This window comes from Euprymna scolopes, chromosome 41 (genome assembly GCF_053919585.1).
Source record: "Euprymna scolopes isolate OS-2025 chromosome 41, ASM5391958v1, whole genome shotgun sequence".
In the NCBI taxonomy this organism is placed as follows: Eukaryota; Metazoa; Mollusca; class Cephalopoda; order Sepiida; family Sepiolidae; genus Euprymna; species Euprymna scolopes.
In genome coordinates this window covers 31,058,889-31,083,898 of record NC_136522.1, presented here as the reverse complement: position 1 = coordinate 31,083,898, position 25,010 = coordinate 31,058,889, and the positions used below count along the sequence as shown (strand labels likewise).

The 25,010-nt window shown below is 36.7% G+C and overlaps 1 protein-coding gene across 2 annotated transcripts in view; it reads right to left on the bottom strand.

The window, feature by feature from the left end:
* The window catches only part of LOC145266710 (cysteine repeat modular protein A-like), a 199,509-nt gene that overhangs the window by 83,498 nt on the left and 91,001 nt on the right, over nt 1-25,010 (bottom strand). For both annotated transcript variants that reach the window (XM_080122634.1, XM_080122635.1), the window contains 5 exons: nt 24,122-24,286; nt 18,737-18,907; nt 10,704-10,962; nt 6,311-6,404; nt 3,696-3,768 (listed from right to left, as the gene is read on the bottom strand). In XM_080122634.1, the coding sequence (XP_079978760.1) occupies nt 3,696-3,768; nt 6,311-6,404; nt 10,704-10,962; nt 18,737-18,907; nt 24,122-24,286 (762 nt within the window). The remainder of the gene's footprint in view (nt 1-3,695; nt 3,769-6,310; nt 6,405-10,703; nt 10,963-18,736; nt 18,908-24,121; nt 24,287-25,010) is intronic.

Here is a 25,010-nt window from a genome sequence, read left to right as displayed (position 1 = left end):
TCCACAGTCGACCATTGACAGATATGGCCTCTGTCGATAGTGCGTTACGTCTATCGCCAACCTGCTCCAGTTCTCTGCTACCTGAACCTTACTAGCTTCGTGTCTACTCGGCGCAGGGTCGATTGATTGACACCGGCTGCATCTCTCAACCACTGTCCTAACGGCCTCCTTTGTGATTCTGGGGTCCACTTTCCTGGACAAGAACAAGGTTCTATCCACTCCAAAATGGTGCATGTCATGCAAATCCTTCAGAGTGTCTTCATTGACACACAACATATTGCAACAGCCGCCTCATTTGGCGCCTTTAGCCAGGTCTTCCGCAACGATAGTGACCCTAAGTTGAAGATCAAATTCCCTAATCAGCTCCCTTAACATCATCAATCGACGCTTTACTAGCATCTCGGCAGCGCCTTTCGTGTTCACCCTCCTTTCTCCTGTAACTTCGGACTGGATCCAAGAGAACACAGTGGCTGAGACGGTCCTCACCTCAAATTTTTTTAGCCCCCATTTAAGGCTAAGTTGATGCCCTTCATAACCGCATCCAGTTCCGCCACATTTATGTGAGCCATGTTGTCCTTCTTCCGCAACCAAGCAGCATCTTCTGCAGTAACACCACCTACCTCCAAGGTGACCCCCACTGCTATACAGCTTGCATCACACCACACAACACCTTCTGCACTATTGGGTACATGCCAAACACCTTTCACTGGATCCTCCCTCTTCACCTCTTCAATAATCTCTCTCATAATATCCACAGTCTCTTTATCAACTCCATCCTCCCACTTCGCTCCACTAGCTAGCCTTTTGATATAACTACATGCAGTCCGTAGCCATCCTGCAATAGGGTAATGGCCCACCAGTCTTCCGCATATTGAGAAGAGTTCTCGCCTGCTCAATTTTTCTGACACCTCCGGGATCTCATTTCCCCTCCGGAACACTAACCGTCCTTTCTGGTCCTTTCTTAGTTGGAGCCCTAACACAGCTCCTCCCTCCAACGATTCCGGGCATTATGCAATTAGCCCAAAGCTGTTGAGGTGTTTTACTACGTCCTCCGCAGTTGTTACCGTCTCATCCACCAAAATATCATCAATGTAGGAACTGGTGGCTCTTCTGACTGCGTCCTCCTTGCTTAGCACCGTTTTGAGGATCGCTGCCATGATTTTTGGTGCAGAATTCAGGCCAAAACCCAACCTAGTCAGGCAGTACGTTCGGCCCTTGTACCTGACCAGCTGGTATTTCCAGAATTCCTGTGAAATGTGGATCTGTAGATATGCAGATTTTAAATCCACGATCGTCGCAGCCTTCTTAATCTGCCTCCACTCTCACATGGTCTCTCCGCACACGTCCATCACATCGCCTCCCATGTGACACGCAATGTGTACGTTCAGCTCCCTGAAGTCCAGTACTGGCCGAACATTTTGTTTTGTGGGCTGAACAACCGCCATTAACGGCAGCACACATTCCACCTTCTCCGTCCATGGTCTTAAAATCCCCTCTGAGATCCATCGGTCCACCTCCTTCCCGAATTCAACTCTTGTGCCTCCTCGCAACGTATGCTCATAGCATTCCACTCTGTTGTTCAGTATGGGAGGTTCTCCCTTCCATGCCCACCTGACTGTCCATTTCTCACCATCAAAGTGTGCAGAGAAATCTTGGTCCTCTATCGTGCAACTTTTGTCTGACCCGGCTGTTCCTGTGACACCTTTTTCGAATTGCACACCTGCAGCCCCTTGATGTCCTCCAAATCTCACGGAGTTCCTATATACCGTAACGCCCCCTAGTCGAGCAATTGCGTCCATCCCTAGCACCACATCGACACCCGTGACAATTTTGTTAATAACAATCGCCTGGATTGTTAGTGACATCCCACGTACCATCAACCGAACGATACTTGTGCCATTGCACTTCACCTCTCTGTCGTCAACTGCCGTAATGCTGCTGGTTCCATTGTATGTGTCAACCATGTCTTTGGTGACAATTGTTGACGTACAGCCCGTGTCGACAAGGGCTTTCGCACTTCGTCCATTTAGGGTCACTTCTACTTGTGGTGACATACCCTGAAGCGCCTTCATCGAATAAGTGGGGTAGCCACTGGCGCAGTAGCTTCCCTCTGTCCGTTTCTGGGGACAGAATCTGCTGATGTGGCCGACTTCCCCACAGCGGTAACATGTGACTTCTGGTTTTGGCTCCCTGCACTCCCGCGCCATATGGAGGCCTTGGCATCGGTAGCATCTGCCAGAGAACCTGGGTCTCTGCCACAGTCCTCTCTGCTTTTCGTCCTTCACAATTTCTTGCTGCAGTTTGCTTCGTTGAGTGACAGCTACGATTCCCTGCTCACTCTCTTTTTTCCTGGCCAGACCCGAGCCTGTGTAATCAACTCCGCCACCTCCATAGTATTTACACCAGGCAGTTGCTGCAGAGCTATAGAAATATGGTCCGGGAAGCCATTGATAAAGGCCATCTTAACCATCTGTCGACGGCCTCCTCCATTGAATCCTGCTAGTCCCATCAACCTCCTGATATTGTTGGCGTAAACATCGACAGGCTCTCCGGTCCACACCATACGGCTTAGTTTGCCATATGCCACAAACGGTCCTTTGGTAAATGCTTCCCTCAACTTTTCCTCAATGGCGTCAACAGACAGTTGATCCTCCTCCCGCATCTCCAGATATAGAGCCAGAGAATCACCATCAAGATACAGTGGTATCAAGCTGGCTACATCCGCGATGTCCTGCAACTTAGCGACAAGTTTAACCTTGGTCAGCCAGGTTATAACATCTCCCTCTCCAGAGAACGTCTTAAGCATTTCACTGTTGATCCTCTTTACTTCCATAGTTCCCGCCGAAATAGCTTGTAGTGAAGTAGAAGAAAAAAAAAGAAATTTAAAAAAAATATATAAGACACAGCTGTTCCTTCCAAAAGGTTGAGCTCTTCAACGTCCAAAAAAAATTCACCGTCACAAAAAGAGTTCACCGTCATTTCTTCCAACCGTCGTTTCACACTCTGCACTCTTCACACTGCTTAAAAAAAAGTACCGTTTATATGCTGCCCATTTCTCCACTTACGCAAATTGACTATCAACCAGAGCCATCTAGTTTTCCATTTCTCCAAACAGCCAATTTGCAAAGGGGGACAACTCAAACCATACAGAGCCATCTAGTTTTCCATTTCTCCAAACAGCCAATTTGCAAAGGGGGACAACTCAAACCATACAGAACCATCTAGTTTTCCATTTCTCCAAACAGCCAATTTGCAAAGGGGGACAACTCAAACCACACTATTCTTACTAACGAAGATGACCAATAAAGATGTTATTTAAATGTTAGAATGAGACTTCTTTTCTTGTTTTCATTATCACTACATTTTGGCGACTCCCAGCGCGATGGCAAGCGTACAGCGTTCGTCAACAAGTCTACAAGTTCCTACACTGGGACATAACGTGGAACGAATATTTTAGATTATTTGTTCATTGCATGCAATATTTGTTGAACGAGAGGCTTTTCTTTTTACTAAAAATATAATAGCAGTTGTTCTACTCCATTATATTTTTTAGATATATTACTATTTTCGACATGACGATTAAGTACGTAATATTGTTTTTGCTTAAAGCGAAATATTTTTAAAAACCAATTTGCTGACTCTATCTTAACGAGTACCTAAATGTTTTTCGAAGAGTTGATGCAAGAAGACTTTACCGCATTTTCCCGAAACCAATTTCGAATAACTACAAGAACTGTCCACCACACAATCGGCCAACTTTGTTGAACCCTGAAACAATAAATAAATAAATAAATAAATAAATAAAAAGAAATTAAATGTTCTATAAAATCGATAAACAATGTTTGTAATTCTGTGCTATAAAATAAACGCCGAGTCTGTCTTGAGATTTTATTTATTTTTAGAGTGTGCCTGTTCGTTTGAAAAAAAAAGTTGCCCCCCCCCCGCCCCAAAGTAAATCATAACAAATTTTCTATTAATCAAAATACCAGAGAATGCCCGTGCAAGCAAATAAAAAAAAAAAAGAATGAGCAACGGTGGCCAGGCTCGAACGTGAAACACGAAGGTAAAAACGTATGCCCAAACGCCTTTTTTCACACGACCATGAGTGGTTATGACGTCATAACTTTATAAAAAAGCGTTTTAGACAGTTTTCGTTTAATACGTTCGTTTTTTTTCCAAGTCGTGCATTTTCATATAAATATAAAAAATGTCTGTTGTAATTAATTTCGAAATTCTAATTTTTTATAAAATCTAATTTTTTAAATTTTAATTCAATAAAATATTCAGATAATATTTTATTTCATGTTATTGTCAATTTAATGTTTGTTTTCGCTTTTACCAATAACTTTACCAACTCTTTGAATTGTCTCCTCTTAAATTCTTCAAATATGAAAACAAAGAAATATGTCTTAACATGCCGAAAATTCAATTTTTTAAGGTTACTAAATTTTAATTATTGCTAGAAAAAACAATGTGACACATTGTTAATTGCTGTTTAATAATATGCTAAGGAATTTCATTTTCGCCCGTAGGTTATCACCTTTCACACATTTAAATATATATGTCTCATGCTGTCTACCAAGCTTCAACTTCTGTTCTATCACCGAAATGTTGCATCCCCGTGTCTGTTTTACAAGTATTTCAACAATGTGCTCCAATGAACTTGCTACATTTATTCCCCATTGACATCCGACAAACCCAACAAGCAGCAGAATCACACCTCTTCACTTTAGATGTCACCAGATACCAAAAAAGTTTTCTACTCCAATAACTTATTGACTCCAATTGCTTGTCTTTGGAATTCTCTCCCTGTTTCCCCAAGTGTGTCATTATGCAGAAATTTAAATGTAATATGAACAAGTATCTCACTACACAACTTTCCACTTAGAATGTCTCTATTAACCCTTAACTTACAGTAGATCACCTACCAAAACATAAAGAAAAGATGGCTCTATTCCCTCAAAGAACCAACAAAGAAAAGAGTGAATTACAAGTCAAGTGAACCCTGCTTGATAAACGCGCAATCATTAACTGTGATAAATGAATGCATAATAATAAAGAATCTGATTGACTGAATAACAAACTCAGCACTACGTGAATATATCAAAATGCATAAAAACATCAATTTCATGCAATATCCTGACGAATCCTAATGGGAATGAAACATGAATAATTTTGTGTAGTTTAATTTCTATATATATATATATATATTCAAAACTTACTAATTATTTTCATACCTACAGACACTAGTGTTTCATGCTGTCGCAATCATCAGTGTAGGGATTGACGATTGCTAGTGGTTGGAAGATTCAAACCCAGTTACAAAGCTACTTTTGAAATTTGCTAGGAAGGCTATCCCTCGGCCACCATCAACCGCCAGGAGAATTAAGGAAAATTAACAACTTTTAAGTGCCAGGCACAACGTTAATTCAATTAAACGATCACAATTGATGATCTCACACAAGGCCAGCCGTTCGCCTTTATTTTTCAGACAGTGCTGAACTTTAGAAAATTTCTTCTTAAAGGGACTATATAATTATAAATAATTATTTTTACACCTACAGACACTTGTGTTTTATGCTTTTGCAATCATCAGTGCAGGAAGTGACGATTGCTACTACTTGGGAGATTCGAACACAGCTACAAAGCAACCTTTGACTTCATATATATATATATACATATATATATATATATATATATATATATATATATATATATATATATATATAAAGGAATTTTAAAGGCGACGAACTTTAAATTAACAACTCTTTTTTCTTTTAACTGCAGATTTGGAAACTATCGGTTATTTTAAGTTCATTTTGGTTTAGCAATTCATTACGAAGATACTGACACCCGACCTGCTTTTGCAAATTGTGCAGATTTATTTTGAAAATCACTTTAAAACATTTGATAAACAAATAATTTCAAGAAATGAATCTCTTACTGGCCACCTCATTCGTGCGATCTAACCCCATCAGATTAATTGGGGGGGGAGATGTATAAAGTTACATGTCTATACTGATAAGTAAGACACAACAGATCGCTCGGAAGACAACGTTCAATGTTATTGCCGAAATACAGCTTAATTTAATATGTATCATAGTTTGTGAAACTTGGACATCTATATTACGCCATATATGCGCGAGCCACAGGATCATATGCTCGAAATTGTATTTAAATAAATGCCAAAAATGAATCTTTCATATAAAGCACATATTTGTACTATAAAAAATTACATTTCAATGATTTTTTTTAATTTAAAATTTCCCACCTCTAAAAAAAGGTTGTCCATTACTTATGATGTACTTACCATTTGATATTGATCTGAATTCACTTTACAATCTTGTCTGAAAACATTTTCTGCCTTTGTGATTTCATTTGTTGTCTTTGAATCGGTATCAGACCTAAAAACAGAAAAAGAAAATCAATAATTTGACCATGGATCAAAATTAGAAATGAATTGTACAGAATATTAATTTATTTGAGATTGTTTATCAAATTATTATACAAATTAAGCATCTGGATAATTTTGTTTTTGCAACTATATATTTTTTTCCATTAAGTTATTCATCACTTACATAGTTACTGTCTATTACTCTCACCCTCATTCACTCCATGTCTACCTAGATGAGTTTGCCATTTAAGGATACTGAAACTTGAGATCAAAATCTCACCCTCAATATCATCATGGACATTGAATATGTGCCTACATTAAAGATGGCTTCCCATGTAGTAGGGACATCTTCAAAGATCCTAAATTGCCCTATATGTGCTTCCGAGTATCACTTGCGTTCATATTTCACACAATTATGGAATTACTATTTTTGAGAGTATTTCTGAGAAAATTTACCACATTCTACTCATCCCTCGGCCACCATTCACATCTGTGAAAACTTTAATGTTCACAATGTTGAATGGCTAGTCTATTAAAATAAGCCAACCATTGTTCACCCCAGAATGTGTCGCTGCCATCGCACACATGAATCACTTTTTCCATTGCTTTCAACGAAATAGATGTTATGAAATTAAAGTCGCCTTTAGGAATGCCAGCAACTACATATCCCCATACCTCATCATGACAAGTCTCAAGAAACAATGCAGGGTTAAACCCAGAGCTTCAACTTTCAAGGTAGACCCCCATTACCAGACCTCCTTCTCTAACATTAGGCTCTACATTTCAACTTTTCAGAGGTTGAAATACAGGAGAATAAACCTAGCCTGTTGTTCCTGAGCAAAACTGGCATTAGACCGCCTTTTTACTTAGATGAGTGTGCAATTAAAGTATACTCAAACTTGACATCAAAATCTGACCCTAAATATTTTCATGGACATTGAATATATGCCTACATTAGAGATGGCTTCCCATGTGGTAGGGACAACTTCATACCCTCCAAGAAATTACAACAAAAACTAAACAGCCAACCATTGTTCACCCCAGAATGTGTCGTTGCCATCAAACACAGAAATCACTTTTTCCATTGATTTCAACGAAATGGATGTTATGAAATTAAAGTAACCTTTAGGACTGCCAGCAGTTATTGCAAAATGTTAATAAAAATGCAAAAACGTCAAGTCTAAAGTAGATAGGTAACGTTTTGGTTTTCACGAGTTTTAGCAAATAACAAACCGTGTTCTGAACAAGTGTATGTCTTTTATCTTAACCATCATCAATAGATCTGAGGTAATTTCATCAGCATCTGACAAAAACAAAATTTTTGATAAGAATTTTGCATCAAATTCCACCCTTTGCAATCAAGGTCACCTACTTATCAAATTTCGTACCACAACTGAAAATATGCTGTTCAAAATATTTGTGATGTTGCCAAACTTATCAAGAACCTTAGTTTAAGTAAGGCAGCTGTCATTTTCAAGTCCAATGTAAACGAGTTATGATGATCCGTCCTCTAAAATAATTTAACTCATCTAATTTCTACTATCACTGATCATCATGGTGTTGTCTCACCAAAAACCAATTGACCCCTATCTTTAAGTGACCTCCAGGCCTTGGTAAGTGTTGACTATATATATACAGTGCATCACAAAAGTCAGTACACCTCTCACATTTCTTCAAATATTTAAGTATATCTCTTCATGGGACAACACTGAAAAAAGGGTTTTTGACAAAATAAAAAGTATTCTTTCTGCAGCATATATAACCGAGTTAATTTATTTTCCCCCCAAAATAACTCAAAATATAGCCATTAAAAGCTAAATGCCTGCCAGCAAAGCGAGTACACCCCTTCCGAAAAGTTGTCAATATTAATATGGTCGGCGCCACACGTGCTTAAGGCCATTAAAACAAAACAAATTAAATTTCATATCATCATGATACCAGTAATCTATGGGCTTTGTTGACATGTCTTCAGCAAACTGTTTGCGAGCTTTCTTGTGTATTGCTTTCAGAAGAGGCTTCCTCCTGGAGTGACAGTCATGCACACCAATTTGAAGAGTACAAAGAGAAGTGTGTCATGCCTACAGTCAAGCATGGTGGTGGGAATGTCATGGTCTGGGGCTGCACGAGTGCTGGAGGTATTGAAGAGTTTCATTTCATTGAGGGAAACATGAACTCCAACATGTACTGTCACATACTGCAGCAGAGCATAACCCCCTCCCTCTAAAACTGGGTCGGAGAGCAGTGTTCCAGCATGTCAATGACACAAAACACACATCCAAGACAACCACTGCTTTACTGAAGAAGCTGAGGGTAAAGGTGATGGACTGACCAAGAATGTCTCCAGACTTGAGCCCAATAAAACACCTTTGGGGCATCCTTAAGCAAAAGGTGGAAGGACGCAAAGTCTCAAATATCTCAATATATTTATGTAAATCTCATGTAGCCACACACCGTTCTGAAGAGACTTATTTTTCTCACACTAACAACATGGCAAAAAATAATAATGAAAAAAACAAAAAACACACACAACAAAAACAAAACAAAATAAAACAAAATTCTGAAGAACCGAAATATATAAATTTCAAACAAGTGAAATATTTGTTTATTTTAATTTCAAACAGGTGTAAAATATTGATTATTTCTGCCTCGTGATTTGGCTTTCTAAACGTATATGATAAGTATTTTCTTTTTATTCAAATTAATTTACCACTCGCATAACGGAATTCAAACAACTTACCCTATATATATATATATATATATATATAAACTATATATATATATAATATATATATATATATATATAATTTGAAAATAATTTCTTGTAAATATATAATAGCTCCCTACAAAAATTAACAACAAAAGAAACTAGAAACAGATAACCCTCGATTATGATATGATTAACGATGAATGCATCTTCTAATAATTTTCTACCATTAATTATTCATTTACTGCAGATCTGCCACTCTGACGTCTGGAATATAAAGATATTTCGAAAAATATCAGAAATTGCGCCTTTTGGGCGATTTGACAAGTTCTATCTGAATAAGCTACCCTTCTTAAGAAAAGAAGTTAACCAAATTCTTGGGCGGCCAAAGTTTATTGTTAGGTCACCTGAAATATAGGCCAGACATTATGAGTTTCTTTGGATAAGGAAAAGCAAAATCATGGATATAAATTCAAGTGTCTATTAATTATTGTTCAGGAATGTGATTACCCCCAAAAGATAACCAAATTATTTATTTTTTACTCATACGAAATGGCATTTGAGAAAAAACCCTTGGTTATGCAAATGAAGAAAGAGGAAGAGGGACCCTCCGACGTGAGTGATTGTGAAAGGTAGAGACATAATGGAGGGTGAAGGCAATGGATCCTCCTATTTAAATTGGTGGTCAAAAATACAGATTTGAGGACAAAGAAGAAAATATTTTTTTTAAAGCTTGAGAATTTCAAAAAACTACCTGAGATTGATTTTCTGAGAATTGTGAAATGAAATTCTGGGGATCGGAAGTGGGTTGAAGCCCACCTGATTCTCAATGTAATGAAAGGCAAAAAATAGCCTCAGGGATACAATCGGCCAACTCCCTGGGTATTCAGACCAGTTATAGAGAAACCCCTGACTAAATGAACACTGTGAAAGACAAACCTCGACTTTACTAATGAAAGCCACCGATTTAATTTTTCTATTTAGAGTCAGAAACTTATGGACGTTCAGAGTTTTGTAACTTTCAATGAATAATTAATTTTTTGTTTATAAGAAAAATGAATACTGTGTTTTTTTATTTGTTGATTGCCTGCTAAATTGAAGGTGCAGTTGATTTCAGGTCTACCCTGGCGTCCAGACGGCTTAGAGGCAGACCAAGCCGTTGTGAGAAAAGAGCTCAGCATAATGCCAAAAGGACGAATAGCCATTTGAACTAAACAGTGTTGCCACACAAACTTAGAGTCGTGCGCGTTTTGTGTGTTCCGAGCATTTGAGCAATATTTTCCAGTATACCAGTGAGAGTCTGTTCACCCTTGAAGAGTTAACTATTAGACAGATTTAAAGGTGTAGCTAGCGTTGGACCACAGTTTAAACTAAGGACGGATAGTTCTTGATATTGATGCAATTAAATATATTAAGGGGAGATAAATCTGACCCCTATTGCCATTAAGTCATTCTAGTACCAGTTACCCCATAAATGATAATTTTAACACTACCTTTGACAATGAATACGCATTCTAATATCTTTCTAGAATTTAATATCCATGTACTGCAGAATTGTCTCTATAAATGTGTTTAAAAAAATTCAATCCAATCAATTTTTCGTACTTTACGTTCAAAATGCGAATTGCTGCATCACCATTCGGGGTTGATCGTTTCTTCCTGTTAGACGTTGCACAATTTATATTAACTGAAATTTCGCATTCAGTAGTACAGAGATTCCAAGACGTTGACATTTCTTCTATCCTCTTTTTTATCATTGTCTTTATTTGTTCCTCATAAAACGCTTTCTTGCTTTCACAGTCCGGTAATGAGTATTTAAGGTTGATAACAATGTCGACAGTACTTAGAGTGTTGGCGCTTGTTTCTGAAAAATAAGCATTTAAATTCGTTTACAAACAAAATGTAAATATACAAATATATATGTGTATAACACTTTTATTATATAATAATTGATAACAATGTCGACAGTACTTAGGGTGTTGGCGTTTGATTCTGAAAAATCAGCATTTGAATTCGTTTACAAACAAAATGTAAATATACAAATATATATGTGTATAACACTTTTATTATATAATAAAACTCATCAAAACCTTTGTAAAATAATGGTTGTTTCCTCACTAGCTTTTACACAAGAGATTTCTTGTGGAATTAGTCGGTATTTTATATTTAGTACATAACACTAAAAAATCGCTCTCCCCTTCGACGAAACTCGACCAAGTGAACTCTTGGAAAATAAAAAAAAATCTAAATTTTTGGTATTTATCTGGGGCAACACTAATCAATAAAATACCAACTTTGTGGATGCTTGTTTTTTTTTGGGTTTTTTTTTTATTTTTAGCAGGACATATTTTACAAATAAAATATAAATATACTAAAACTCATCAAAAACATTCCCTTGTAAAATAATGATTTTTTCATGGAAACCCTTTATGCTTAACTAGCAGGGCTACCCAACATTGCTCAGGTAAAAAATGTAACACATCTCTCTATATCTCTCTCTTTTCCCTTCCCTTATTTTAACCCTCTCTCTTTCCCTAACCCCTTTTTCTCCGTTGTCTAGTCTATCCCTCACTAGATGGGCATACATACACAGAAAACTATCCTTTACACATTAGATATGTTGGGGAATTAGTAGTTATTTTATATTCATATTAGTACATAACACTGAAAAATTGTCCTCCCTTTCGACAAAAGTCTACCCTGTTTACTCTCAGCGAATAATAAAATTCTAAATTTTATATATTCATCTGGGGCAACACTAACCAAGAAAATACCAATTTTGAGCATGCTTGTTTATTAGCTTTTTATTTTTAGGTAGACATACAAAGATACAAACACAGGCAATTGCCCGTTATACAATAAAAGACAATTATACTAATGAAAATTACTTCAGAGAAATATTTCTCTAGTGAGAAATTTCTCACACAGTGCTGTCATGAGAAAACATGGCATAATGCAGAAGTGGCTATCAACCCTCCTCTTCTTTTATTTTTTATATCTATCAGTCAAACAACCCGCAGACAGACACCCCACCTCACACTCCCAAAACGAAAACGCGCGCGAAAAAAACTTTTGCCGCGAATTACGGCAGGAGAAAAAAGTAATTGGGCAAGAGAAATTGAATCGAACACACATCGCTAAGCGGCTGTCCACAAAAAGATGTGATCAACACCAGCGGTGAGAAAGTTAACCGATAACCCACTCAAAGTAAATCTTTTCCATCGAGTCGAAAAGGAAATATACAAAAAACTATTAATATACCTTCGCCCAGATATGTTGAAACAAGCCAAATGTGAGAGATGAACTAAGCTTGCTCATGGAATCGTCTTCACGTCGATGGTTAGAAAAAAATGAAAGAAAGGGAAAACCTGTGAATGAACGACCATTGAAAGAATCAATCGCATATCGGCGAAGCTGGATCACCTCACACCATAACCATTGGAATACTGACTTCTGTCGGATACTTGCTTATAGGTTTGAATGTGATTCCCTAACAAATAAGTACCTTAGATGTATTACTTCAGTCAACCACCGTCCTTATCTCATCGATATTGACTTACTAAACTGAATTGTTTTTTCTTGTTTTGAATATTTTCTGTTTGCCTCGTATGAATAGACTTATTGTTTCATATGAACAAAAAGACAGAGAGAAAAGAAGATAACAAAAAAGGAGAAGAAAAGCAGTGCTTATTTGAACAGTTTTATAACACTAAAAATTGCAACACTACATCTATTTTTAAAAAGCTTATTAATAATAACAGCAAAAAATATTTGAGCTTAACTAGTTTTTCCTAATTAACATATTTTGTCGTAATATACATTATTAATCTACGAGGGTGGGTTCTCCTTCTCCTCCTCATCCTATTATTATTATTATTATTATTATTAATATTATTATTATTATTATTGTTGTTGTTGTTGTTGTTGTTGTTGTTTTTGTAGATTAACAAAGTTTGTTGAATACCTCTCATCAAAAAATGAGATTCTACTTATTTAGGTGAAAAACTTGGTGGAAAGAAAAAAAGGGAAAATGTAAATTATTTATTTTTCTAACTAGTTGTATCTATAACTTTAACCTGGGTGCCCAGTGTTGCCCAGGTGTTTGGAGATGTGTGTTGAGCAAAAAAAAAAAAAAAAAGAAGAAAAGAAAAAAAAGAGGTTGTTAGCAAGCAGGCTCGAACCCGTACCGCGATGGAGGTAAAGCACATGAAAAAACGTGACGTCTTTGCCGTTGCGTCTATCGCCAACCGGAAGTGCAGTAGGTTTAAATTAAGGGTAATCAGTCGAAAAGAGTGGATGACTTTCGAAAATATCGGTGAAAAAAGCGACCCTACCTTGTAGAAAAGTACTTAGTTAAGGATGAATGATTTAATATTTTTAGCCAATTTTTCGATATTTGTCGTCCGACGGATTGAGCTTCAAAACGATATAAATCTCGTGAAAATCCATCGCCTTTGTCGAAAGTTTTTGGCAGACATACAAACATACATGTATAAACTCTTTAAAGTCTCCGGATTTAAACTGAGAGCCGACACTAAACAATCGACTACTCTGAACCATGCGAATACCCATGAAGAGTTTTTATAGTGAAATCAGTAGTTGGGCTTTTGCACCTAAAGACTTTAGGCCACTTAGATAAGCTACCCACTACTATAAGGTAGTACTGTCCATCAAGTGGTCCTGCATAGTCCACGTGTATCCATGACTATAGGTAGTCAGCTTTTGGCCAGGGGCTAAATTGAATTGGTGGCGTTTTAGCAGCTAGTGCACATCCTCTGCCTGCTTTTACCTTTTCTTCAATAGCCTTGTCTATGTTTTTCCAGTACACGTATTAATACATTAAAATTTCTATTTTGGTGGCGCCAGGTGTCCCGTGTGGAAATTCTTTAAGATTTTCTTTTGTAGGATCGCTGGAACAACTACTTTCTATATATATATTAATACCTGGTGCATGTTAAGAAAACCTCTGCTATTTGTTCATCAGTCTGCAAGTTTTCCTTGGTTTCTCTTATAAAATCGTCACTTTCGGATTCTTTCCTTACATCATCCAGAGTAACGGTAAATCTTTCACAGTGTTGCATAGGATCGAACTATAATATCTCTCTGATTGTAGTGATGCGATCACCGAGTCTTCAAGTGGTTCACAATTCCTTGGTTATTAACTGGATAGCCCGTTTGTGTGTCCTAATTTCTTTGACGGAAGGAGCTCCATATCAAAATCATAATTTAATAGGATTTTCCCAAAATCTTTGGAGCTTATTTGCCGTATGTGTATACAACCCTTTCTTCGAGCCAGATAGAGGTGTGTGGTTCGTTTGAAGTTTGAAATGTCGTCCATGGAGAAATCTGTGAAACCTTGTTACCGCGAAGATGGTGCTTAAAGATTCTTTCTCTATCTGGGAATAATTCCTTTCCGCGGGTAGTAGGGTCCTCGACGTGTGTGCTATCGGTTTCGTCGATCTGTCAGGGATGTTATGCAGGATACACGCGCCGATTCCATATGCGCTCGCATCACTTGCGACGATAATGTCTATCTTTGGGTTGTAATGGTCAGGATTAGCTCCGATGTGAGCACCTCTTTTAGCTTTCCGAACACCCTCATTCATTCTGTGGTTCAGAACACCCTCATTCATTCTGTGGTTCAGTTCCAAACCTGGTCCTTCTCAGTAGTTTATTTAAAGGTGCGCGCAATGTGCGCATATTAGGTATGAAGGCTTGATATTAATTAGCTAAGCCACATGACATAGTAACACTGCAAAGGTGTTTACGTTTGCAGTGTTACTATGTCATGTGGCTCAGACATATTTTTTTATTGCTATTGATCTTTCTGGATCGGTCCGGCTACTATCTCTATCTATTATCTGCTCGATGTATTTATTTTCTTGAGGAAAATACACATTTGACGTCTTTAAGTGTGAAGCCATACTCATTTATCTTTTCGAATACCTGAAAAGCGTGATTTCTACGTTGCTCTATAGATTCGCTTTTCATCAAAATATCGTCCAGTATTCGATAGAAAAATCAATTGTGTCGATTATCTGTTGAAAGATAGCTGGTGAGACTTTGATTCTGAAAGCTAACCTATTGAACTCAAATAGTCCTTTGTGGGTGATAATGCACAAAAGTTTGGAGCTTTCTTTTTTAACGGGAATCTGGAGGTACGCTTTGCTCAGATATATTTTTGAGAATATTTTTCCTCCATTTAGTTTCGTAAAAACTTCCTCGGGGCTGGATAGCAAGTAATGATGATCCTTAAGTGCGGCATTCAACCCGGTTGAGAAATCTGCGCAGATTCTGATATCGTTTGATATTTTTTTACAACACGGCGGGGGCAGCCCCCCTCGCTGTAGTCGACTGGGGTTAAAATTCCTGCTTTGACGAGTCTGTCAGTATTTTGTATAGAGGCAAACGGTACGCTGTGTTTCTTTGTGAAGACTGGGATAGAATTTTCTTGTAACTTGAACTTCACCTCCATTTTTGTACAGCGGCCTATTTTGTCCGAAAAATATTAGGGAACGACTCCCTCGAGTCTATCTTTAGTTTTTCAGCTTCGGCTGTAAGGTCGTCCACCTTTTGACAAAATTCGCTAATTTTTGGATCCTGTCTGTCCCAAAAAGGTTATTAGTATTTTTTAATACAAATATCTTGAAATTCAGTGTTTTTCCCTTCAACGTAACGTTAGTGGTGACCTAACTTTCAAATCTTATTCTTTCTTCAGTTATTGAACGAGTCAATACCTTGGTTCTCATCATCTTCGGTTTTCCGATTTTGCACCAAGTGTGGTGCTTTATGAGGGACAAATCCGAACCACTTCAAGTTGAAGTCTTACATTCTTACCCCCCCTTTCTCCGTCACATACTTCTGTACATTTTCGTCCTCCACTAGAGACCTCGTTGTTTTTACATAGCTTCTGTAGAGTCCTTTTGCTCTGCAACGTGAGGCTTTGTATCCATTGTGTCTGCATCAATCATATTTCCAGGACTGTTATCGGTAAACGTTCTGCCAGTGGAGTTCTGCACATCCTTGGTATGGGTAACGGGGTAAATCAGATTTGTTTTGGGATTTTTCCCGAGGGTCATGTTTGGCGTTCGCTGGACTGTTTGGAGATTAAGATTTTTTGTTACTTCGTTCCTTCCTAATGTGTGCCACTACTGCCTCTTCTATATTTTTGGAGCCTTGCTTCTCGGAGATAATTCTTTGGCATCCCTCAGCCAATTGTTGAAGGGTTATATGTGGTTCCTTTTCCAATCTGTTTAGTGCCCGACGTCTGAGTTCAGCGTCCTTAGTCGACACTAAGACTTGAATAAAAAGCAGGACCTTAAAGTTGTCGGCAATTAATGAGGATAGTTCGAAGTCGCAACAATGTCTATTTATGACTGAAGCAAATGTGGTGTAATCTTGGTCTTCTTTGCGGGTCAGTTTGATGCATCCCCATCTTTTATGGAATAAGCTGATTTTTGGACATTATAATTCCATCAAAGATTTCACTGTTTTATCGAAGGACAATTCGCTCGTCTGTTTATGAGTGATGTAGTCCACGAATTTATTATGTCCCACAGCTCCCAATTTTTGTAATAAAAGACGAACCTTCATCTGCTCATTCCATGGCGTGCAATCGATCCTGAATACGTCACTAAAATCTATGAAAACATGCTTCAAAAATCCAATCCCATTTAAGACAATAGTGAAATGCTGACCAAATCGCGGTCTGAGAAAAAAAAACATTCTGGTCTGATTCATTGCTGTCTTCCTTCGCTATTACTTTGTTAATAGTTCCAATGTTTTCTTTGAATGTGACTACATTTCCAGTACTTTTTTCGTTGAATTTCCTTCTATCCTCTTCTCTTTCTCTCCTTTCCGCTTCTTGTTCTCTTGTTTCTTCTCCTCTTTCCCCTTCTCTTTCTTTTTTATCTTTTCTCTTTCTCTTCTTTCGGTCCCTCTTTCTCTTCTTTTTTCTTTTCTTTATTTTTCTTTTTTTTTTTGGTCTTCGTTTTGTTTCTGTAATTTCAAAGTCTGAGTCCGTTGTAACTGCATCGTTTCAACTAGTTGCTTTGAAAGTCCTTCCATTTTGGAAAAATAGACTCACCAGAAGAAACGATAAACAGGAAACCCGCAACTTTACGGAGAAGATATGCCAAATGAATATTCACGAAGAGAAAAGAATAACGTGCATGTTGTTTTAACGGAAAGAAATGCTCAATTTTCCACAGAGGATAAACACACGCTTGAGAATTTATTTAAACTCTGTCGAACACGCACGCACGCGCGCGCGCGCGCGCGCGCGCACACACACACACACACACACACACACACACACACACACACACACACACACACACACACACACACACACACACACACACACACACACACACACACACACACACACACACACACACACACACACACACACACACACACACACACACACACACACACACACACACACACACACACACACACACACACACACACACACACACACACACACACACACACACACACACACACACACACACACACACACACACACACACACACACACACACACACACACACACACGCATTTTGCGTCCAGAGGAATTTAGAGTAATAAAACGAATTGAAAGAAAAAATCCAGTCGCGTATTCGCGTCATTGAACTGAATTCTCGTAACGGAATGAATGCGGTTTCAATCCTTCGCAGAGCCGATATATATATTTTTTCCTTTTATCGAGAAAACGAAATCGTGCAGCTTTCGATTGAGAAATTTTTGGTCACAGTAAAATATATTTTTTTAATTAAATATATACTGTAAACCGAATATTGCTTCTTGCAGAGAGGAAAAATTACGATAGTTGCCCAAGCGAAAGATAGATCAGCCCACAAGAAAAAAAAAGGTTTCTTCTTTTTTCTTTTCTTTTATCTGTGTGATTAAAACAAAACAAAAACGTTTACTTTCAACAAACAGCCCACAAATAAAGGCTTTTGGATAAAGAAAAGAATCCTGGGCCGATAAAAATGTCATTGAATGTTAGAAATGAATTATACCAATTCTTTTTAGCAATAGAAAGTGTTGTATGTTTTTCTACTCACAGCGTTTTGAAAAATACGCTTTTTCGAGGTGAAGTCATTTTTTTGTCGTTGAAAACACTTTGTGGAGCCACCATTTACTTTTCCAAAGAAGGTAGAAGTACGAGTTTGTTTACCAAAAGTTGTTTATCCAAAGAAGATCAGTGTAGGTTTTTTTTTTCGAATCCTTACGTCGCTAATGTTGTGGTCCTGATTAGGTGTCACAATATTAAGGTGAAAATGTTCTAGTGTTCACTACAAATGGTCAAACTGCGTGTATGCTCTTCCCTCTAAAGCAGAAATTTCTGGCTTACATCGTGCCAGACGAATCCATATTATCATGAATATATGGCGTGTTAACTACCCCAGAACAGTATTATAAAGAAGGTGTTGAAAAAAGACAAAATAGCTAGACAGAATCAAATATAGTTTCCTTTTAGGACATTCTATAACGATTTAAATTCAAGAATCTGAGATTTCTGTTTTATTAGAAGTTGAAATTTGTATGCATACCATTAAATTACCCATTAAAAGTTACACTTGATTCACGTAAACAATATTTCGTACAACCATATTAATCTACTAACCTGTTTCCTTTGAACACTGAGATACATCTGTTGATCCTGTTCCCAATGTCGTTCTATTAACTGGACATTTGATGCATATAATGCTGTTCGTTTCAGTTTTGTAATAACCAATATTGCAGTCTTTACACGAAAGATAGTCTGCTGATGGCTCTTTACCAGCCGGACAATTTGCTAAAAAAAGGAGAGAAATAAAATAAACTTTATAAAATATAACATAAAAATGTATCAGTTACAAAAGAATATTTGGGTCTCATTAACATTATAGGTCTTTTACTAAGGAACCCACTCAAAGTAAATGATCCGTTTCCAATTTTTGTAAATAATGTTTGATAATTTCTTTGCATAATTTGGATTACTATTCTCATGTTGCTCGTTATTGTCACAACGTTTCTGCTGATGTAACTTCCAATGCATCTTTTTATACTTGTGAATTTTTATAGCGAAATCGAGAGAAATTATAGAGAATTTTAGACCGGATCTTTTATTTAACCCATGGGAATAGATTGTTTTCGTTCCATCAGCCATGAACGGGTAGGAGTTTTAAGTAATTGTGATTTTGTTCTTTGTTCAGTGTCGCTTACGGTGGGGATTGAACATTCGACCTTGAATAGACTTTTATTTGGAACTGATTGATACATAACACTCTTATCCGTTACACTACGAGCCCATGTCGTTCTCTAGTTTTTAAACTAATGGAAAAATGGAATTTCGAACTAAACCCATTATTTAATTCTCAAGAGTAGATTTTTCTTATTCCATCGACCATAACCGGATAAATGTGTTAAGTAAAAATATTGATGTTGTTCCAGGGTTCAAAAAGATGCAAGTTGGAGATTACATTAACTGATACGGTGTCAAAATAAGAACCAAGATAAGAAACAGTTGTCCAAAAAATCTGTTCAAATGAATTTTTCACGTTTCAAAGGTTAAAATAATTGGTGGGACTCCACTGTGTTTTGCTTTCCAAACTCCTCTGTCAAGTGGTTTTGGTCTACAGTCACGAAACTTAATATATAGGGTATTCGAACCTATGCGAAATTTTATACTTGTATTTTAGCCGGGGAAAATCAGTGCAAAAGTGTGAAAACTAAAAAAAATGAATTTGCCAAGTAAAGGTCGAATGACAGCATTACGAATATGCATGCATAACGTAATAGCTATTGGTCCAGGTTTTAATTTTTAGCCTTGAAGTAAACATGTCTTTATAGCTTAGTCATTAACGTCAAAGGAAAAAGTAAATCGTGAGCTAAATTTTTTGGTTTCGATTCTTGCTAGTTACTTTTCAAATCATTACTATATATTGGGTCCAATATAATATAATAATAAATACGAATTCTGCATTAATCAAAATATCATATTAAGCGTATTTTAAGACCGGGCAATGTCGGGTGGCTTGCTAGTATATATATATATATATATATATATATATATATATATATATATATATATATATATATATATATATAGTGGCGCCAAAAAGAAAATTTGCACTTGGATTTTTTTTTAACCGCAAATTTAAGCTAAATTAAATGTAAATGTTTAAACAACATATACCTCATTTGACTCGCCTTTTATTCCTCTAAAGAAGGTCGGAGGTTATATCGACCGAAATGTTGTAAAAATTACACGCAATATGAGATCAGTAATCCGATAAATAATAATACAAATAACCAATCCTCATCTCAAAAATTCATAAACGTTAAGAAATAATAGGTTATGAATTATTTTGTTCGTTTGCTTATATAAGAAAATACAATCCCCCACTATATGTAACACGATGAAACCAATAATAGAGTTATTAATATTTTTTTTTTAATATAAGTTATTTTTTATATAAATAGTTTGTTCTAAAGTCGTTTTATTTAATATTTTGAATATTTATATATAAGATATAAAATATTAATAGTGGAGCAGTACTCATTCAAAAAAAAAGGAGCGAAAATAAAAATAAAAGTATGCTAAAATTATTCTTACATTAAATAAATCGAAGATGTTAATAATAAAAACGGTGCTTATGCACTTATGTTACCGTGCTATTTTTAAAAATAGTATTTTCAAGTTAAATTTGAGTTTTACGATACATTTCTCACGCTGTTAAATTACAAAATAGTTACAATGACTCCCTTCCCTATGTTAAGAATTGCTTTTTAAATAAAAACGTTATGTTACTGCTTTAGCACCGAAACATAAGCGCATAAGTTCCAAAATAAGTTATGTCTTATATTTTACGAAACAAAACTAGTTCGTGTTATTTTTTAATGATATCAATGTAAGTATGAGAAAAAAAAACGCAAAAACAATAAAAAATTACATGTTAATTGATAATTTTTCTTGCCTTTTATGCAGACATTTATGGATAAATAAGCATTTACAATAAAAATGGATAAAAAAATAATATGACTTTCCATTAGCAAAACAAATGGATTTCTTTTTCACGAACTTCGCAGACGAGAGTTAATAGTATTAAATAAATTGTAACGTTCTCTGCTCACGAAAATTGTGTAAATTACAAGACTGTTAATTAGAGGTCTATGTTCATTTTTTTTTTTGTAAAAGGCACAAAAATAAATTTGCCACTACTTCAATTAAATAAAATCAAATAAAAAAAGGATTTTTTTAAAGATGTTCTAATTTAACATTGCCAATAATCATATATTATATTACATGAATATTTTTTTTCTATATTGGAAACTTGTAATAAAATATTTTATATTTAAAACTGCATATCGCGATATATTGGAATTTACTAGCATTTTAATTTCTTTATAAATATTATTTTTTTAGAATTCTGTTTTCTAAACTTCAAATAATTTTATTATCGAAAAAAAAGGGTTGATTTTTTATAACATAATAATATTGATTTATGTCCATTTTGTATTTAAAACTTTAAGGTAAGTAAAGTTTATTTACAACTTTAAGGTAAGTAAATTGTGTATATATGTATAAATTCATATTCCTGTCTGTTTGCTTGTTTTTTGTTTGATCACAATTTGATAAATATATACAAAGGGTCTGCTACTTAAGTCTTTCATTTATTTTTATATATAGTATCATTCTTGCAAAACATACAATTAATAGACCACCTCATTTGCATATTGCATAAATGAAAACTGATTTTACTAAATAGTTGTACGGTAATCACTGATTCTAGCGAGAGGATTTTTTGAAGGGTTCTATTTAAAATTGTTTTTTAAGTAACCTTTAAATAACAATTAAATTGATAATATATTTAATTTACTTTATTTTGGAATTATTTCCGACATCAACTTTTTTTTAATCTCTCCCTAGAAACTTCGAAACTTTTAGTCAGGTCATGTCATATGCTATATGGTCGGGTCACCGGCGACTAAACTGGTTCCCCCACCAGACTTGTTTGGTGAGGAGGGCGGCTAGTCTCCCTGAAGGATAAAAACCATGACCTTTCCAAGGGCGAATGAACCCTTTTTCAGGATCAACGGCCAACTAGCACCGTGTGTGTGTGTGTGTGTATCTCTGCATGTGTTGGGATGGAGAGGGCTCCCTTAAGCCGTGGTGAAGGCAACCAGTCTAGAAGAAGCAAATATCTTATTTAAAAAACCATAAAGCGGGAGACCAGTACCCGCATTAAGCTGGTCTGCAGTTTAACTTGTTGTTGGCTATCTTGCTCTTGCTTGTTGCTGGATCTCAACATTTTGAACCGAGATAGAGATTAGCTGTCGTAAAAACTAAGACACTGTAACATCATCTGTGTATAGATACTCCCTCAGGCATTTGCCTACAAAAATGGTCCTGTGGCGATGGAAGTAATTTTCTGCGGAGGGACTTTAAGTATCTGAGGGAGTGGCACTCGTCTACCAAGACGTTGCAATCATATATATATATATATATATATATATATATATATATATATATATATTTAATGCAAATATTTAAAAGTTTTCTTCCAAATCTAGCTGAAATTTTGCATGTGCAATTATTTATATCACTACGGTTATGTGGTAAATTTCAGCTATGAACTAATTGTGGTTTCTGTTTTACAGGTGTTTGAACTGAGTCAGGTGTGAAATGGAGCCTGTTGAATGTCGAGCAGTGATCCGGTTTTTGTATTTGAAAGGACGTACACCCCAGGAGACTTTTGATGAAATGAAAGAAACTTATGGTGATAATGCCTCATCATATGACCTTGTAAAACGCTGGCATTGTGAATTCAAACATGGCCGGAAGTCTGCAGAAACAGCTCCCAGACCTGGTCGCCACTCTTCTGCCATTGATGAGGCCGCTGCCCGTCAAGTTGAGGCTGACATTTTGGAAGATCGGTGCATTACTGTTCGCCAAATAGTTCAAGATGTCATGATTAGTACAAGGTCTGTGGAAACTATCATTCATGACAATTTACATATGCATAAGGTGTCTGCCAGATGGATTCCCAGGTTGCTCACACGATTCCAGAAGCGAGAACGCGTCGAGTGCTCGAGGATGAATTTGGAGATGTGCCAAGAAGATGAGTCAAAGTTTTTCAAAACCCTGATTACACAGGTTGAAACCTGGGTCCATCACTATGATCCAGAGATCAAAGCCCAGTCAATGCAGTGGAAGCACTTGGACTCACCACCTCCAAAGAAGGCAAGGGTGCAGTCATCTGCTGGCAAGGTCATGCTCACAGTCTTCTGGGACCAGGACGGAGTAGTGATGACAGATTTCCTGGCAAAGGGTACCACAATTACAGGAGCCTATTATGCTTCACTTTTGAGGAAATTAAGGGAAGCTATCAAAATCAAGAGGCGGGGCAAGATCAGCAAAAGTACCCTCCTCCTGTGCTGGACAACGCTCCGGTCCACAACTCGCATGTCGCCAGATCAGAAGCACGGGCGTGTGGTTATGAAATCCTAACTCATGCTCCCTACTCTCCTTACCTTGCACCCTCTGATTGTCAACTCTTCCCAGACATGAAATTGTTTTTGAAAGGAAAGCGTTTCACAGATGACGCAGCCTTGATTTCTGAAGTCACGTCGTGGTTGGAGGACCAATCTGGGGTGTTCTACAAAAATGGTCTACAGAGCTGCATTAAACGATGGGAGAAATACATAACTCTGGGTGTTTCTTATGTAGAGAAAGACTAATAACTGTGTCAAGTTTCGTTGCTCTACTACTATGGAAAGTAGGTCATAGACATTAATTATTGCACGCCCCTCGTATGATATATGTTTATCAAGGAAGTTGGTACTGACACATCTCTATCAATTACCAGTTCTCTTAGTTCTACTTGAATCACCGGATTCAAATAGTTCATAGAGTACATCATTATCGCTTTACCACATGTTTTTAATAAACTGTATAATTTCCAGGGAGCATGCTTATTAGAATTGAAATAAAATTTAAAATAAATTGTGGAGTTTCTATACTTACGTATAAGGCAATCAGTTTTACTGATAGAAGCATTTCCAAATGTTGTAAAGATTCCTGTACAAGTGATGCATGGATGATCCCCCCTGTTCGCTTGGTAGGTTCCCTTAGGGCAGACTATGCATTCACTCATAGAATTATCAAATTTATAGCCAGGTGGACAGTTCACTAGAACAAATAAACAAATGAAATTTGAAATTGAAAATAGCAAAAAAGAATGAAAAATAACATCTGTCTATCCATCTTAATGTTTATATCTATCTAGATATGGATTGCTTTGATATTCTGGATTGTGAATGGCTTGGATTAGTAGCTGCGACATAGATATGGACAAAAATGTGTTTATTTACTTTTGAAGACAGGAAATTTAACTTGGAGAGTTTTTCTTTTCATAACACTGACTCATTGATGGTAAGGCGTGTTTGGAGCCAATTAATTGCAAGATACCGGAGTGACCACAAGCTGAAAGACTTTACCTCAAATCTTGAAAGAAATGTGCCTGAACGTAAAGATGGTCAGTGACTTCTTGAACTTTCTTCAAGTAACATAAAAACAGGAAAAGGTAGGTCATTCAAAACCATTGCCAGCATTCAACAGACGAATAGTTTGTCTTACGGATAATGGGTTACATGTGCTGGGAATTTATTTAAAGTGAAACTGATTTGCACATAGCTAGTCCTACTCTCTCATCCAAACCAGCCTGGTCACATGACAAAACAGGGTCGAGACAGTTTGAAACTAGATGGAATGCAGGAGCTGCCAGAATTGTCATCGTCCTTTTTAGATGAAATACATGGTGTTTCTAAATGGTAACCCATCTGGTACTGGACCGGCACAACGTTGCTTAACTTTGATGATCGAATGATAACTGGTGTATCAATGTGATTATGTC